Source organism: Sebastes umbrosus, chromosome 7, assembly GCF_015220745.1.
Source record: "Sebastes umbrosus isolate fSebUmb1 chromosome 7, fSebUmb1.pri, whole genome shotgun sequence".
In the NCBI taxonomy this organism is placed as follows: Eukaryota; Metazoa; Chordata; class Actinopteri; order Perciformes; family Sebastidae; genus Sebastes; species Sebastes umbrosus.
In genome coordinates, this window is record NC_051275.1 from 16,261,079 (window position 1) to 16,278,181 (window position 17,103).

The following is a 17,103-nucleotide window of genomic DNA, read 5'->3' on the forward strand; positions in this document are numbered from 1 at the left end:
GATGGCTCCTACAGGGAAACAGGCTATGCAGGATAAATAACACCTTAATTACGCACCACACACCCTTCAGCTCAGCGTCCACTCCTCATTCACTGGCTAATAAAGGAGTGACTGCATCTGCATTTCTCTGCATCTCCATCTTTAGCACGTTTTCCTGCTGATGCATTATCTATTTTATTTCATTTTTGTACATTATTTGCAATGCTCAGTCGTTTTCTGACTGTTTCCTATTCCCTCTGTCTTTATATCTCATGGTTGTATAGACTTGTTTTAGTGCTGTGTAGGAAACAGCATGCCAGGTGCAGCAACTTGTATAAATTATTCTGACAAGCTTATAGTTTATGGCATCATGTGGATTATTTTGGCAGAATGGAATGCATTGGATTCTCTGCCAGTACAATATTGGGCATGAAGGTGCAAAACTTTATTATTTTCCCTTTTTTTTGGCCCTGCGAGCTGTCAAGATGCTACTGGTCTGATCAGGATGCACATGATGTGTGACAGCACCCAGCCATTGCAAGAACAGGCCCAGAGGTGCTCCAAAGTGTGCACATGTGTGTGTGTTGTTTCTAAACACTGAGCTCACATCCAGCATCTGTGTCTTGGGTGTTTGTGGAGCCCGGGGCCACAGCCGAATAAACTCCGGGGTCGTGTGAATGTTGAACGTTCAGGCAGCTCTGTGTGTTTCTCTCTGCACCTCTGCAACCTCTTCACAGCTGAAGAACAACACACTCCACTCCCTCCGTTCTCTGACTGCACTGCAGCGAGAGAAAAAAACACACACACACTGGGTCCTCTGCTGCTGCTGGTGACTGTTTAGTGATGCAGAAGACAGGAGATCATGTTCATGAGGACATACTGCTTATATAGTGACTCATAAGTGAAGCTTGATGACTGTCCATCATGTTGTGAGTTGTTCCCAAGGCTCACACTGCAGTTTACAGTGATGGCTACTGTGACAACGTGGGTTTCAATTTGTCAGATTCAAAAGGTTAAATTTGATTTGTTTATCATCAGATCTCTCTGAAATGTGTCTCACATCAGAAGCATACTGTTTCTCATAAAACAGAGCATGTGTTTGTCATAAGTCTTAATAAGCAAATGATTTGAACACTGAAGGAAACCTGTTATTCGAACCAGAGTTCGGATATAGTTTGTTTAATTTGCTGAGGTGTTGAGATACTGACTAAAGCTCAATGGTACATAGCTGCACCTAACACATATTTACATTATCAATTAATCTGCCAAATACTTTGTATTATTTGGTCTATAAAATGTCAGAAAATTGTCATAAATGTTGACACAAGTTCCCAGAGTCAAAGGTGACTTCCAAGCTTATTTTGTCTGACCAATACCTCTAAACCCAAAGATATTCAGTTTACTGTCATATAAGACAAAGAACAGCAGTAAGTATTCACATTTGAGAGGCTGGAAGCAGCCGTGTTTTGACAATTTTCAATGAAAAATTGTTTCCCATAATTTTTCTGCTCATCAAATAATAGATTAATTGAGTAATTATTTCAGCTCTACATTGACATTTGAAGTGCCACAAAAATATATTTGAAAGCAATAATGTCTTCCCGAATAGAATTACATATGATATTTAGGCACAAAGAAACTCTCAGTTTCACTCTCAGAGTCATATTTAAAATATTTGATATTTGAAACATATTGATCAGGCGTAACATTTCATTTAGTTTCATTCTGTTTGTTTGCTTTGTACTGTTTGACGCTCTTACTAATGTGAACCACAGCTGTCTCATCCAAACTGTAGCTCTTTGTTAAAGAAGAAAAATGTTGCTTTATTATTGTGTTTTTATGGTTTTGTAACTTTTCCTTTAACCCTTTCCTCTTGTTCAAACTGCTGCACTACTTTATAACGGTCTCACCTGCCGTTCACAGAATGTCTTTAGATGGAGAGGATTTGTTTGAGAGCCAACCTGAGTTTTGGGTGTAACGACCCTTTAACTGCCCAACACTCTTCTGCAGAGACATCTGGGCCTCGGCTCGGTCTCTCTCTCTCTCTCTCAATTTTCAATTCAATCAAATAGGCTTTATTGACATGACATGACCAAACCAAACAATAAAACATTATGTTAACATTAAAGTGCAAAAACAACAATAGTTTATCGTGCAAGAATGGGAAGCTGAACATAACTGATGGATATCAGCAACAAACAGTTTGCTGTGTGTGTTTGTGTGTGTGTGTGGTTCCTCAAAGTGTGGCAGGTAAAGATGTAGGCCTACTCTGTGTGTGTGTGTGTGTGTGTGTGTGTGTGTGTGTGTGTGTGTGTGTGTGTGTGTGTGTGTGTGTGTGTGTGTGTGTGTGTGTGTCTCTGGTCAGACTGAGCGCTGAAATGCTGGTATGCAGGGAATGGCTTGGGCAGCAAGAGGAGGAGAGGAAGAAAGGAGGATGTAGAGTGATGAGCGCCACTGTATCTCCACAAGCCTTTTGATGTAGACCAGTCCCCCTCCCCCCCTCCCTCCAACCCCCTGACCCTCCCACCTCACCCCCTCACCCCCTCTCCGCTCAGGGACAGGGGCAGGAGAGGGACACGCTAGCCAAACACAATGGGGCGACTGAGATTCTGGCTCAGCGTTGGACATGCAGCGGACACATGAGAGCTTGTTGGTTGTGGTGATTGCTGTCCGTGATGGAGCGGACTACACCGCTGGGGATACATGACTCTTGGACTTAATGAGCAATAATGAAGTTTGTGCAAGGATGCCAAAAAAGGGCTGTGCATTATTCAGATTTATTCATCAGTGGAGGTTTCATGGCAAACTGAGATAACAGTGGCTTCATTTTTTTTTGTGTTTGCAGTTGTTGGAAGAAGCCCAAAGCCATTTTTTCATTCTGCTACAGTGACATACAGACAGACAGGAGCAGACACACACACACACACACACACATGCATATACGCACATACCTGACCCCGGTGCTCTGAGACTCCCAGGGGGTCTTGTTAACGCTAGTGTGTGTGTGTGTGTGTGTGTGTGTCCCCTCCACCCAGGGAGGGAACACAGAGAAAAGAAAGGGAGGCGGATGAAAATGAGCATGGCAACAATGCAGAACAGAGTTGATAACCAGAGAAAGAGAAATGACAGGAGCGTTACAGCTCGTTCCCAGATAGAGAAAGAAGGGAGGAGGAGGAGGAGGAGGAGGAGGAAGAGGAGGAGGAGGAGGAGGAGGAAGAGACCCCTCAGTGTCATCGTCCCCTGGGAAGAGAGAGTGAGAAATGAAGGAGGGAGTGGTGGTGACACAAAGGTGGTGTAAGAAAAAGAAAGACAAGGAAGTCGAGAGATAAACAGGGTTGTATGGCGGTTGAAATGTTGCACTATCTCTGCATGACTGGTTAGAAGAGTTAGATTTTATCCTCTATTGAAGGTCAGTCAGAGTTGCGGGAATCAAACTTATGTCCTCATTTCTTTTATTTCTCTCTCTCTCACTTGGTGTCTGATGACTGTTGCCCTTACCAAAAAGAAGTTTATTCAGGTGTGCTATTAGTGTATACTTCTTTTAAACTTAAAATGAGAGACTATACTTTCAGTTTACTTTTTAGTCTAGTCTAAGTCTAAGTCTACTTGACTTATACTGACAAGTTTACAGAAAAGTCTAAGTACACCTGGCTTATAGGTCTACTTGTACTTAATGTTTTGATCGAGATATACTTAAGAAAAGTATAATTCAGTATTCTTGCCTTATAGACCTACAGAAAGGTATACTTGGCTTGTAGTTGTGCTTACTTTTTCATAGAGTAGCCGTCTTGTTACAAACTGATAAAGAGATGATACAGAGGAGACATGCAGGCTGCTAAAGAGTCCCAGAAGTAGCGAGACAGCACATTGCAGGACACAAAGTCTGCTCTCTAATAGAAACCAGAATCACACACAATTGCATATTTTAGATATAATGTTTCTATCAGGTGAAATTCCTTATTGAAGGACAAGACATCTAAAGCACAAGTGTGACGTGCGAAAGGATTCTGGATCTGTTCTGAGTTTACAGTGTTTGTTCCCATGCATCTGCCATTAATAACTTTGCTGACAAAGTGACATTCATTGCATCAGTTGAAGTTTTGTGGCCAGAAATGTGATTTAGTTTCCTGGATGTTGCATGAAGAGACCATTGCAACTGAAGAGTTGCGTGTCCTTACAGTGGTCATCAATTATTTGTGATGAGCAGTGGCTCTTTTGTTGTATCTGGCAACAATACCAGTCCTTCACAGCAAGAAACAAATATGAAATTCAGAGTAATAATATAGCCGCAAACAACTATTTGCTATGTAAAGATATAGAGGAGTAGTGTCTACATGAGCAGAGAATGAAGTCGCTCTCCCTCTCTGTGTGTGTTGTAATCTGAGCTTCTCTGTGCTTTGTTAACATAGCCGGGCCGGCTTTGCATGCTTTTAGTGCATGTGAGTCTCTCTGTTGTGCCCTACTGGCGTCGTTACGGAAGCGTAGCTGTTTAAAAAATCTGCTTAGTCACCAGTGCTTTGTAGTTTGAAGCTCACAAATTAACATATTATATTAGTTTGTTTAATCTGTAGGCTACAAGTGTAAAATACATCAATTTATGGTTGTATGGGAGGTTGTCTGCTCGATTTTTCTTGGCTGGTGATTATTCTGCAATAGGCCTTTCTCACATTCACAGACATTTGGACATGGTATAGTAGGAAAAGCACAGGTGTTACTAGTAATGCTAACGATGGCTCCATTCTATTCAAGTGTCCCAGTGAGAGTGACGGTGAGCCAGTATGCAAGATACCACAAACCTGAAATCAATGGAATTCAGCAATCATGAGTTTGATTATTTACGCCTGTGCTTTTCCTACAGCGACAAGTCAAAATGTCTTCTGTGAAAAAGGCCCATCACTGCTGAAAGTCACAACTTCAAATCTAACTCTCGTCAACAAAGCTCATGAGTGTATTTCCCAAAATGTCGCACTATTCCTTCAAAACTTTCTGTCCAACAGATACTTAAAATCCTGCACACTTTCAAATTAGCTTATGTTCCACTCGTTTTCATTTTCCCATCCGAAGGTTTCTTTCATTCTGTCTTTCTGAAATGCTTTTTGTCCATTTTCAAAGCTTAATTGGCATCTACAGCTTTCATAGACAGCACAGCTTGAATACCTCTTCATTTAAAAAGCCCACACCACTTATAACTTTGCAACAATCTCAGTTAGCCACAACCTCTGCTTCCTCCACCATCGAGGCAACCATCTTCGAAAAGTCCCAGCACACAACCTGAATTTTTCACACAACCCTAAATAACTCATAATTCACCTGTTGACTTCTGGTGATGTTGCATCACTACAGTGAGAACTTGCATACTGTAATTGCTTGTCTTCCCATGTTTATTTAATAACAGATGAAATATTAATATAACTCTCTCCTCTCTGCTCCTCCTCTCTCTGGACTCAGGCCGTGTGTGCAGTCGGGATGTTCGAGCTTCAGATCCACTACTTCCAGAACCCCCTCGGACTTCTGCAGACCGGAGACTGCTGCGACCTCCAGGCCAGCGGGGGGCAGCGCTGCTCTGCCAGGGACCAATGTGACACTTTCTTCCAAGTCTGCCTCAAGGAGTACCAGGCCCGGGTCGTACCAACAGGAACCTGCACCTTCGGGTCAGGCACCACAGGGATCCTGGGTGGAAACTCCCAGTCGCTCCGCCACCGAGGACACGATGGAGGAGGAGGAGGAGGAGGAGGAGGAGGAGGAGGAGAGGATGGGACTAATGGACACATTGTCATTCCCTTCAAATACGCGTGGCCGGTGAGTACAGGGACAGAGCTGGTTATCAGTATGGTTACCAAGGGAACGGGCTAAGCTTCAAGTACAATACACTCAAACTGAGGCTAGAGTGGAATAACAATGACGAGTTCAGACTCACATGCTTTTACACCTCTTCTGTCCTTGTCTGAGTGAGGGTGAAAGTGCTGGAGGGCTGGACGACATATAACAATAACCAGAACGCCCTTTTGAATTTATATAGTAGGCCATATCACAATATTTGTTCAGGTATGGCCCAATGCTCCTGTTGAATTGACTAGTTAAAGTGGCAGTAGGCAGTATATTTTTGGCATCATTGGGCAACAAATCCATAATAACCTTTCAGCATATTGTAATTCAAGTGTTCTGAGAGAAAACTAGACTTCTGCTCCTCCTCATGGCTCTGTTTTCAGGTTTTAAAAAATCTAGCCTGTGATGGCAGACTTAGACCAATCACAGGTTATTTCAGAGAGAGAGCGTTCCTATTGGCTGTGCTTTGGTCATGTGACCGTTATTTGGCGTTCCTTCAACAGATTTCACAATGGCTGCCGTGTCACAAACTTTCTCATTTTACAGCTAAACCGTACACTACAAGATGATTCTGAAAACATTTGAGGCGAGAAATAGGCATTAACGTAACATAATATTGATTCATATTTGATCAGCGCTGCTATTTTGACCGTTCGGTCAGAGTTCGCGAGTTGACAGCTGACTCTCATAGACAGCAGATGGACAGCGGACCTCAGATCAGCTCTGACTGCTTGTTTTCCTTCGGTCTGTGAAATCTTGCAGATGCTGTTAGGAGCATCGGAGGACACAGAGGCACATGATTTTTTCAGGATACCTGTTTCATGTACTGCTGTCACGATATAGCAATTTTATAAAAATAACTTTTTTTAATCATATTTGCTCCAAGCTCACCTACTTCAGCTTTAATGCCCATCACATTTGATTGCCTGCTGACAGGAAGTCAAATTTCAAATCTTTGATTTGTAGTGTTAATTTAGACAACACAATCGTGGATCAATTTATAGCACAGGTGGGCCAACTTGCCTGAAATGAAGACCACCACCACAAAAAATAACAATTTGATGAAGTAAAACATTAATCCTGATGGGGATAAACCAGAGGCACTATTTCACGCATTAATCATCACAAATTTAATGACTGGCTATTGTTTAGACCAATAGTTTGTGACCAGGAACTCAAATTTTAATGTTTCCAAAACTCTGGTTTATGTATTTAGTGGTAATAAGCAAATGTCAGCATGCTAACAGGCTAAGCTAAGATGGTGGACATGGTAAAAATGATACCTGTTACCATCGACATTAGCTCAAAGCACCACTGTGCTGTGAAATACTGCATTTGTTCATCTTCAGATCTCTAAAAGTCATTCATATTGAACAATTTGAGAAGGAAAACTAACTCTTTGTTTGGCCACACTGAGGCCGTAACCCATGACGAGAGATCACAAGTAGACTTCCTTCTAAAATGTCACAAGATGTTTAGACCATCTAAATAAGAGGATCATCAGATGAGACGCTTTACCACCTCAGCTAAACATTTTCCTGGATTCACAATATGAAAAAATATGATTACAGTAATAGATGATAAAAGAAATTACTCCACAATACTGTAGAATCTCATTTGTAGTTTGCTATTTCTTATGTGCAGTAATGTCTCTCATCCCTGATCTCCTCAGAGTCACGTCTTTTCCTTCCTCTGCATATTTCTGTCCTCTTTCTCCCTCCTTTCCTCCCTCCATCCTGAACTGAACTTTCTGCACTCTAGTTAAGAACTTCTGGTCTTCTGACTGTTTCCTTGGGGGCATATCGAACAATCTGCTTCTCGATCAAACATCACGCTGCCGGCTGCTCCATCTTGTGTCCTCATTAAAGAGCAGACCAATTAATCTGCCATTAGCACAACAGCAGGCGAGTGTGGCCGAGAAGGAGAAATCGATCATTCAATCCAGCTTTCTCTTTCCTCCTCTAGCCCTCCCTCTCTCTCTTTTTGTAGTTTTTTTTCCCAATTATGCAGGAAGAAGCTAAGAAAAAACAAATATTAGTAATTAAATAGGGATGAAGGAGTTTTTTTATCTGGCCGCTTCAAACTAAATAGTGTTTGTTAGCCCGTATTAGAGGTGTTGCGATATACCGGTATTAACAATAACCGTGACATTTAAGAAATTACATATTGATATTAATAATACACATATGATAATATAGTGTAAATAATCTAGTACCTCTTAAATCACGCTTTTGTACAGTTATGGTCACAGACTCTCTCTCCACCTCCCTGCACTTGTATTTTAAGTTGAATTAATTTGCCAAAAAGACATAAAACGCACAATAAACAAAGTTAAAGATGAATTTGACTGATAGTATTCTTATTATTTTTTTCAAATTTACTATAGATATTGCTATGATATCGTTATTGTGAATTATTTTGGCCACAATAATCGTGTCGTGAAAATCTGATCGTGACAGTTGTAGCCCATACTATGGATTATTTATGCTTTCATCTTTACTGTTATATCATTTATGCACATTAATAAGCATTAGCGCTGAAATCATTAGTCAATTAAAGATTCTGATAATTGCTAAGTCATTCTAGTCAATTTTAGCCATAAATGCAAAACAAATGAACAGTTCGAGCCTCTCAAATATTAATATTTGGTGTTTTTCTTTGTTTTTTTTATGATACTAAACTGAAACTGTGTTCAGACAAAACAAGCAATGTGACGACATCCACTTGGGTTTCACTGTTTTCTGACATTTTACATACCAAATCATAAATCAATTAAATCTAGAAAATAAAATGAACGGTTATTAAAATAAGGTTCAGCTCTAATATGTATATCCAATCATTTCACCTTGTTTTGTTTGCTTTGAGCCCTGGAATCCTTACAAGAAGCAGTAACACAAATATTCTCGTATGGCCGAGCTCTTGAGATCTAAAAATCCATCAGTCCTTCCCTCCGTCATCACACATTACTCACTTCTTTACTGGACTCTTTATTTCAGCAATTAATATTTGTTTATCAATAAAACTAGAGTTAGAGAAGAATCCCTTTTCAAGTGACTTGGCAAGGACACGACAGAGTGAGCCACCATTATTCTAGGGATTGCAGAGGTTTTGTTTGGTTCTTAGTTTTCTCCTCCTGCAGTCTTTTCTTTCTTTCTGTCTTTTAGCCTTTGATCGCTCTCAGCATGGTTGACTTCTCTCTCATAATGAAAGTATAACAGAAATGGCAACAAAAGGCCTTGTGGCTCTAATTCGATTTGCAATAATGTTTCTAATATTGCACAAAACCCGGGTGAAGCTTCAGTGTGACACATACACACACACACACATACACGCCTAATGTATCCACGCTGACCTGAACACACACACACACACAAGAATGTAACACACAGTTGGCTTCGTTTTCTTCTTCTTGATTAGTATCAGCCCATTTACCTTTGAGACTCTCTGTCCCAGAGCCAATTATCATCCCTTATCTGTGTACATTTTGCTTCTGTGTGCGCTTCAGTGTGTGCGCTGTATGCATACTGCGTGTGTGCCACACTTTTTTGTCTCCTGTACGTCGGCGAGGTGTGTGATTGGCAGGTATAGGAGTGTGAGAAAGTTCTCCGTCAGAAAGGCAACCTGGATCAGTTTCAGGGCTGGGCTGCAGGGAGAGAGAGAGAGGGAGAGAGAGCTGGGACACACAGTGGCAGTGCGTTTTGGGCTGAAAGACTCGCTTTATCTGCATGGCCATCTCTGAGAGGTGGAGGAGGGAGGAAGGGAGGGAGAGTGATCCCCCTGCCCCAGGTGAGGGGATGAACAGGTGAGCGTAGTCATTATGAGGAAAGGTGAGCTCTCTCTCTGTGCCCTGCCCTCCCTCACTTCTTCTTTCTCCCACTAATCTCTTCAGGGAAATGTCTGCAGTCGTATATGTGTGTGTGTGTGTGTGTGTGTGTGTGTGTGTGTGTCTGTATTTGCTTATGAATGTGAGCAAAGTTGTAATTCGTTGTGTTGTGTTTGTTTTGCATATAATGTTATCAAGATTGCATTGCGGGGGGGTTTCATCCCTGTTAGGCTGCTGTAAGTCTGCGCTGTGATTGCTCTGGTTACTGATGTCTCACTTTTTAACAGCCAGTTATTGTAAACAAATGGTTTTTATTTCAGTTTCTGTAACATGATGTGAGTCTCATGTATAGTTTCGATGCACCAAACAAGAGATCCGGTACCCTGTCCAAGGCAATGAGAGAGCAAAGGAGAGCTTTCTTGGGCAGTAAATGACCACAGTAGCTGCATGGGATGATGATTGATGATGACTATAAATCTCCTGGTAGATAGTCTCTGCCCTCGATGTGTGCGCTCAACTGTGGCTGAACAAGTCCAAACATCCCATCACCCTCAGTAACGTCTTAAAGACTGTATTAAAGACTAGTTTGATATTTTGGGTAATGCGCTCATTTGTTCTGTTGCCGGGAGCCAGACAAGAAGGTTGGCTTAGTGTGCACTTAGTGTGAAGTTAGAGCCAGCAGCCGGTTAGCTTCCGCAAGGAAAACAGCTATCCTAGCTCTGTCCAGAGTTTAAAAATATGCCTATCTACACCTCTAAGGTGAAGCTAGCTAAATAACATTTTGATTCTTGCCTGTTTAATCGTGTCAGGGAAGAGTTACATGTCAGGGAAGGTGGATAAACATTAGAGGGAGTCTTCATAACTCCCTCTAAAGGCCTTTACACACCGGGATTACAATTCAGGTGTAAACCTTTTAATGCAGCAAAAAATTGGTCGAGACTTAAACAGGAATTAAAATTTCAATATATAATGCATATAGTATATAAACATATAATTGAATTTAATAGATTGGGCCCATTGTCTCCAAAATCCGATCCAGCTATTTGAGTCAGTATCTGCCCGTTATCCGATCCGATATCGATGCATCCCTAAACGACACTAAAATGCGAAATACTCGTCTGCGAGTATTCTATGTCTAGGGCTTTTATTGTGAAAGGTAAGAACGGAAGAAGTGGATCTGGTCTGCGCTGCATTTGTCAAGGTCGAAAGGAGTAATAAAGTTTGCTGTCCTTGACTACGGAGCCTTCGTTTTGTTGTTTCATAAATATAGGTGCAACTCAACACGTTACGCACAATGTGATTGGTTGATGCTTTTATTCGCGATGTGAAAGACCAGAAAATCAACTGTGTTCCTAAAAATATTGCGTCGCTATTTTGCCGCATAATATTCACGTTCTGTGTGAAAATACTCATGACAAGAACAATAGTTCGAAAAAATATGTTGACGTGTGAATCATGTCGCTTTAGAGATGTTGGTAAGATCATTTCTTTTAGCTAACCACCGCCCCTGGTCATCAGCAGTCTTACAGATGTTAGACGTCTGAGGGACGTGGCTTCATTTTGACCCCGGCGTTAGAATCACAGACACTCAGCGGTCTGGGATGTTCTAGCTGCGGCGCCTCCGCTGAGGCGGGAAAAGTTCAAAGACTTCATAAATGCGAGGTCATTTCTCTGAGCCCCCTCTCCGTTGGTGGTTTCACTGTTGAATCTGTTTGGATGACGAAGGGGAAACAGAGCGAGCTGCCAAGAGAGAGCGCTCAGTTTGCTCCTGATGAATGTTTATCTGACAGAAGTGGGAACAAGTCAGTGAATGAATGAGGAGGATGAATGGAAAGCTGAAGAGAAGGTGAGCTGGCAGGTACACGGGGCAAAACTAATGACCAGGTGGTGCTTATTCCTCTATATGTAAATATTCAGCGTGTTACCGGACATTGTGGGAACTGGATCTGATGTTTCCTGACCTTTAGTCACTCAGAAGTACTTAATCTAGCTCTGGTTAAGGCCTGCTCTTTTGTTAAAACGACATGTGACAAATGACAATATGATAGGTGCTATAGAAATACTGTTAACGTGAAATGAATGGAGTGAAGTCCCCACCGTTTATAATCCTCATGTCAAGTGTTAAAACTCATTCATGGTCAGGTTCACTGCCGGAGGCCATATAGCTGACTGGTGCTGGGAAAGACCCACATCAGTTGTGTGGGTGTTCTTTGTCAAATGTCTCTTGTCATTCCTTTTAAATGTATCTTGTTTGTTTGCATACTAGGTAGCACAAGTTTGCATATAGTCTTATATAATTGTGTTATCACAAACTGAGCTAAATGTTAACTCATCCGTCATATTCAAAACATGAAGAAGAGAAATACAGTCAGTAACCATAGATTGTGTTCTGATGCTTGGTATCAACACGCGAAGAGGAGTGCGAGCCAAAATACTCTGATTCTTATGTCTAAAATATTAATGTTAGTGCTACATACTGTTGTGTTGTTTGAATTGAAAGAGGCTCAGGTGTCCCGGTGGCTGAATGTTTAAGTCACATATCATGTAGACTAACTACAGTTACTGTTAATGTCTCCGGTTTAGTACTCAGATCTTTTGCTTAGGTAAAAGTACTAATACCACAATGTAAAAATTAGCTGTAATAACAAAAACAAGTCCAGCATTACCATATCACCTGACTATAAAATCAATGTGATCTCATGGGAAGGCATATAAATAGCATGCCACTTTTAAGGACATTCCACGTCATGATAAGCATTTTAAGCTTTTCGCATCATTTCCCGCCACGGGGTTAACATGGTGAAACAGCTTTTTGGGTGTTATTTAAAGCCACATCCTTAACGTTAAAGGTTATGTTGAGGCAACAAAACTACTTCAGTTTAGGATTACCTCATGGTTTGGCTTAAAATTAGTACATAAACTACATAATATATGCACGTAAACAATGTAACATAAGTAGGGAAAACACACCACAAGCGTTACTAATGCAACCTCAAATAAGTCAACAACACTTTTGGTTTCACATGGGACACGAACGCCGGTCTCCTGGGTGACAGTCCTGTGTTTTTATGGATTTCTATGTTACGTCACTGCCTCACTTGCTCTGAGCGTCGCTCGTTATTCTATGTCACTTACTCCAAGCGTAGCATATTCACATGGATGGGTTTATGTTGCAGTCAGTACAGACTAAATGGTGTGAAATGGCACGCCAAAAGCAAGAACAGTGTTGTGATTGCAAAATTACTTAAGAAATTGGCATGTGATTCATACGACATTTCATGAGACCAGGCTGATAAAATCTATAAAAATCGGAATCTGCCAAGAAACTGTCAAACAATAGAGTAAAAATGAACCTCTGCGATGTCATGGAGGTGTAAAATAACATTAAATAGAAATACTCAAAATTACAGGTACCTCAAAATAGTCGAGTAAAACTGATGTTCCACCACTGTTTTTTTTTGCGTGTCTTGCTCACTTTCATTTGTAATTTGGTTGATGCTATCTACGCTGGCATTTAGGTGAACAAAGCATTTCCTCCTCAGAATTTTTTTTTCCAGGCAGCTTCGTGTCACAGAGCTCTTGAGTTCAACATGCAAAGTGCGGCCGACATGCAAATATGTTCAGGGGAAGGTGCTGTGAGTCTTTCCATCAGTCTGTCTGTCTGCTCTACTGTTATTCTGCTGTCCGTGTTTACTTATGGATATAAATATCCCCCTATAAAAATCCCTCTTACGAACACATTGCATTTCCTGTGACTCATAATAAAAGTCAACTCGTGTTTTGCCACTTAAATGCTTTTAATTTGAAGCTTCAGCAGAAGGACATGTTCGGTTTGCATCATCAGTAACTTAACACAGCATTTTTTCAGCAAATGTTGCCACAGGCACCCAGTTCATAATACTGCAAATATAAATGCTTTCATCAGTGGGCCATAGGCTCAATCACCAGTGTGTTACCTCATTCGGCAATAGATAGTGACTTTAAAGATATTTATTCAAAAATCAAAATGTAAGAGATTGCCAGTTTAACCTTTCCCTTTTGGGCCTTAAACAGTTATTATACCCCCGCGACAACGTAGTAGTCCTTCCGTCCGGACGTCCGTTCGCGTGTCACACTTTCGTTTCCGGAGTAGAACTCGAAAACTATTTAACTTAGGAACTTAAAATTTGGTGTGATGATTGACCGTGTGATCTAGTTGTGACTTTTGAGGGTTTGAAGTCCAGGATGCCCAACATTCAAAAATTTTAATTAATTCCATTACTTCCAAAAGGGCAAAACCTTTGACTCTACTTTAGTAGGGTTCAAGCAGTGAGCGGGGGTATGTGAGCCATGCTCACTTTTGCCTTGTTTAGATTAAATCATCTGCGATGTTTAGAGGGGAAATCTCTCTTAAACATCTCATAAACATCTGAAATATGGCAAGGGGCACCAAGTAAACTCAGAGCCAAGAAATAGTCTGTCAAATAGCCCCCTGTAAAATGGCAAATTGTCGTTTTCATCCTTCCGTTTATACAGATTAAACAATTGAGATATAATGTGTGAGTTAGTGATTAGATGCAGGTGAATGTTGTTACCTTTATACTGAGCCAGGCTATCTGTTTCACACTGTTTCTAGTCTTTATGCTAAGCTAAGCTAACAGTCTGCTGACTGTAGCGTACAGACATGAGAGTGGTGTCTATGTTTTCTTCTAACTCTCTGCAAGAAAGGAAATAAGCCTACAAATCTTAACTTTAAATGTAAAATCTTAATCTAAAAGTAACCAATAGGCAAAACTATAGCTATCAGGTGAGTGTAGTGGAGTAAAAAGCACAATATTTCAGTTCAATATATTACTTGAGTTACTTTCCATCACTGAAACTGATCAGAAGAGACTCTTCATACCGTCATATTGGGGAAACACACACACTGTCTCTCACACACATGTGTAACCTGTGCATTCCTGCTGTGTGGGAGCCGAACGGGGGGAAGTCAGCGAAGGGAAACGAAAGGAGAGGAGAATAGTTGGAGCTTTCTTTCTCTCCGGAGTCTCTCTTTCACTCTTTCTCCTCCTGTCGTTTGTGCTCCCCTCTCTTTTGTCCCCTAATTGACTCTCCTACGCAGCCTCGCATACCTGCATGTACGCTGATACTGTTGTGTGCACATCGTTTGTACGCACAAACCTGCAGGCTTGTACACACACACACACTTTCTGTCTCACCCAAACACACACAGATCAGGATTTCATCAGCCAAACACACACACAAAACACAAAGAAGGTTAATTCCTTCGGGATGTGGAGCTTGTGTTTTTTAGAGATAAGTTAATAACTCGGGAGGTAAACGTCTCAAGGGAAGCGTGTTTTAATGATTTCATTTGTGTGCAAATTGGATTGAGGGCAGGAGTCTCTTTATTAGGAGAGAAAAGAGGAAAAGGAACCTTGATTTACATGATCACAGTGACATCACAGTCTGCCGATGTCATTGTGTGTCATTGAATGCAGATTGCAGGTATACAAACGCTTAAATGCACAGCAAATAGTTGACTTTCGTCGCCATCGATCTCTTCCTCTTCTTGTCATATCTCCTCACCCTCCTTCCTCCACCTCCCACACACACCCTCTAACTAACGCACTCTCTCTCTCTCTCATTGTAAACCTTTTGTTCTCGGTGTCACTGCCCTCCAGTGATGTTCAGTCCCTCTGGATTACAAAGAGCAGGCGGAGATATGCTAGAGCTGTCATAAATCCTCCCTCTTCTCTCCGTGGTTTCTTGAGTTGCCCGAAGCTTGACAGCAGCAACCGCAAACATTTTTGAGCCGTCACATTGTGAAACATATTCTGACCAGAGTCCTCAGTGATGATTTCAGCTGTGTCCCATGATGCCTCTCCACCGCCTGTCTGTCATTCCCGTCCACACATACTTACTGTAGCCTATACTTAACTTACATCAGTGTGTCTCATTATCACATAATAACACTGTGCCCTCATTGCTGTCTGTTTGACGGGTTTACTGGTTATGACTCCCACTTTATTCATAACAGATAATCTACAGATCTATCCATCCATCCATCCATCCATTGAAGCCAGTTGTTGTAGAGTAATGTAGGTCATTTGGAGTAGAATATGTGTGTATGTGGGAAGTGAGTGGTGAAGCAAGAGAGAGAGAGCGGCAGCGGCGACGGCAGCGAGTAACGTTATCGACTCCGGCCAAAGCAGGAAAAGGTAACAGAGTTTGTTTTTATAACCTGATGGTGCAACATGGCAGACTCCGTGGAGAGGGAACCCGCTCCAAATGAAAGTCGATTCATCTTTCCATCGCAACGTCAGCGCCCAGCAGCAGAGCTACATTTCTGGACTGAAAGCGATTACTAAAAGTTACTAGTAAAACGTCCGCCTAAAAAGTGCCATACAAAATTAAAACAAAATTATTACTGATCAATTGTAATATTCTACCGAAATGGCCGTATGTAGATATAAACGGCTCATTCTAATGTAGCGAAAACACAACAATTATTTTATTATTATTTTCAGGTGATTATACTCTAAAGGAAACATACTTATTAATATTATATTCCATTTCTGCCAATAGATCCCCCTGATTGTTACACACTGGTCCTTTAAGTTATCTATCTATCTATCTATCTATCCATCTATCTATCTATCCATCTATCTATCCGTCTATCTATCTATCCATCTATCCATCTATCTATCTATCTATCTATCTATCCATCTATTTATCTATCTATCCATCTATCCATCTATCTATCTATCTATCTATCCATCTATCTATCTATCTATCTAAACTGGTGTTTTCTTCATCTTCAATATTTCTCTCCCTATCTTTCTCCCATGCCAATTTCTGACTATCAAGTTTCGGTGAGTTTTCATAAAAAATTGATGCGCCACCTTTTTTTTTATGATGTGATTGGATCAGGATCGGATCTCAGTACTGAAATTATTTTCATTTTAGACAGTCAAAAGTAACTACTGTATATGACCATCTTTGTAGAGATCCCTTAAGATTCCTGCTATTTGTTTATCAAGATTTTAATAATCTGTGCACACACAGACACTATTCTGTACAGACACACACACACACACACACACACACTGTTCTGTACAGACACACACCACTCCCAGACTATTTTCTCACTCATAATGCCTCTCTCTGAAAGTGCAGCCGTGGATGTGAAGAGTCCAGACAAGGTAATTTCCTGCGGAAGTCAGAGAGGAGGATGGAGGAGGGGGTTTGGAGGGGATGAGGGCAGTTGGTCTGGGCTGCGATGGGGGGATGTGAGGGAGGGGTGGAAGGTGTAAAGAGTTGAGATTAATGAGCAGAAGGGTAAAGTTGATGTAAGCGCTGTGGAGGGGAGACGGAGTAACAAAGGAGGAAGTGAGAGTCGGGAGGGATTAGTGGATGATCTCAGTGTAGGGCACAGGTGTTTTGGGTGGGGGTGTAGACGGAGGTGTGTGTGTCACAACGTCTTACTCACCCAG

General features: G+C 41.3%; 1 protein-coding gene across 3 annotated transcripts in view; it reads left to right on the forward strand.

The window, feature by feature from the left end:
- Positions 1-17,103, forward strand: part of LOC119491047 (protein jagged-1b) — a 60,579-nt gene that overhangs the window by 10,441 nt on the left and 33,035 nt on the right. For all 3 annotated transcript variants that reach the window (XM_037774635.1, XM_037774636.1, XM_037774637.1), the window contains one exon: positions 5,428-5,778. In XM_037774635.1, the coding sequence (XP_037630563.1) occupies positions 5,428-5,778 (351 nt within the window). The remainder of the gene's footprint in view (positions 1-5,427; positions 5,779-17,103) is intronic.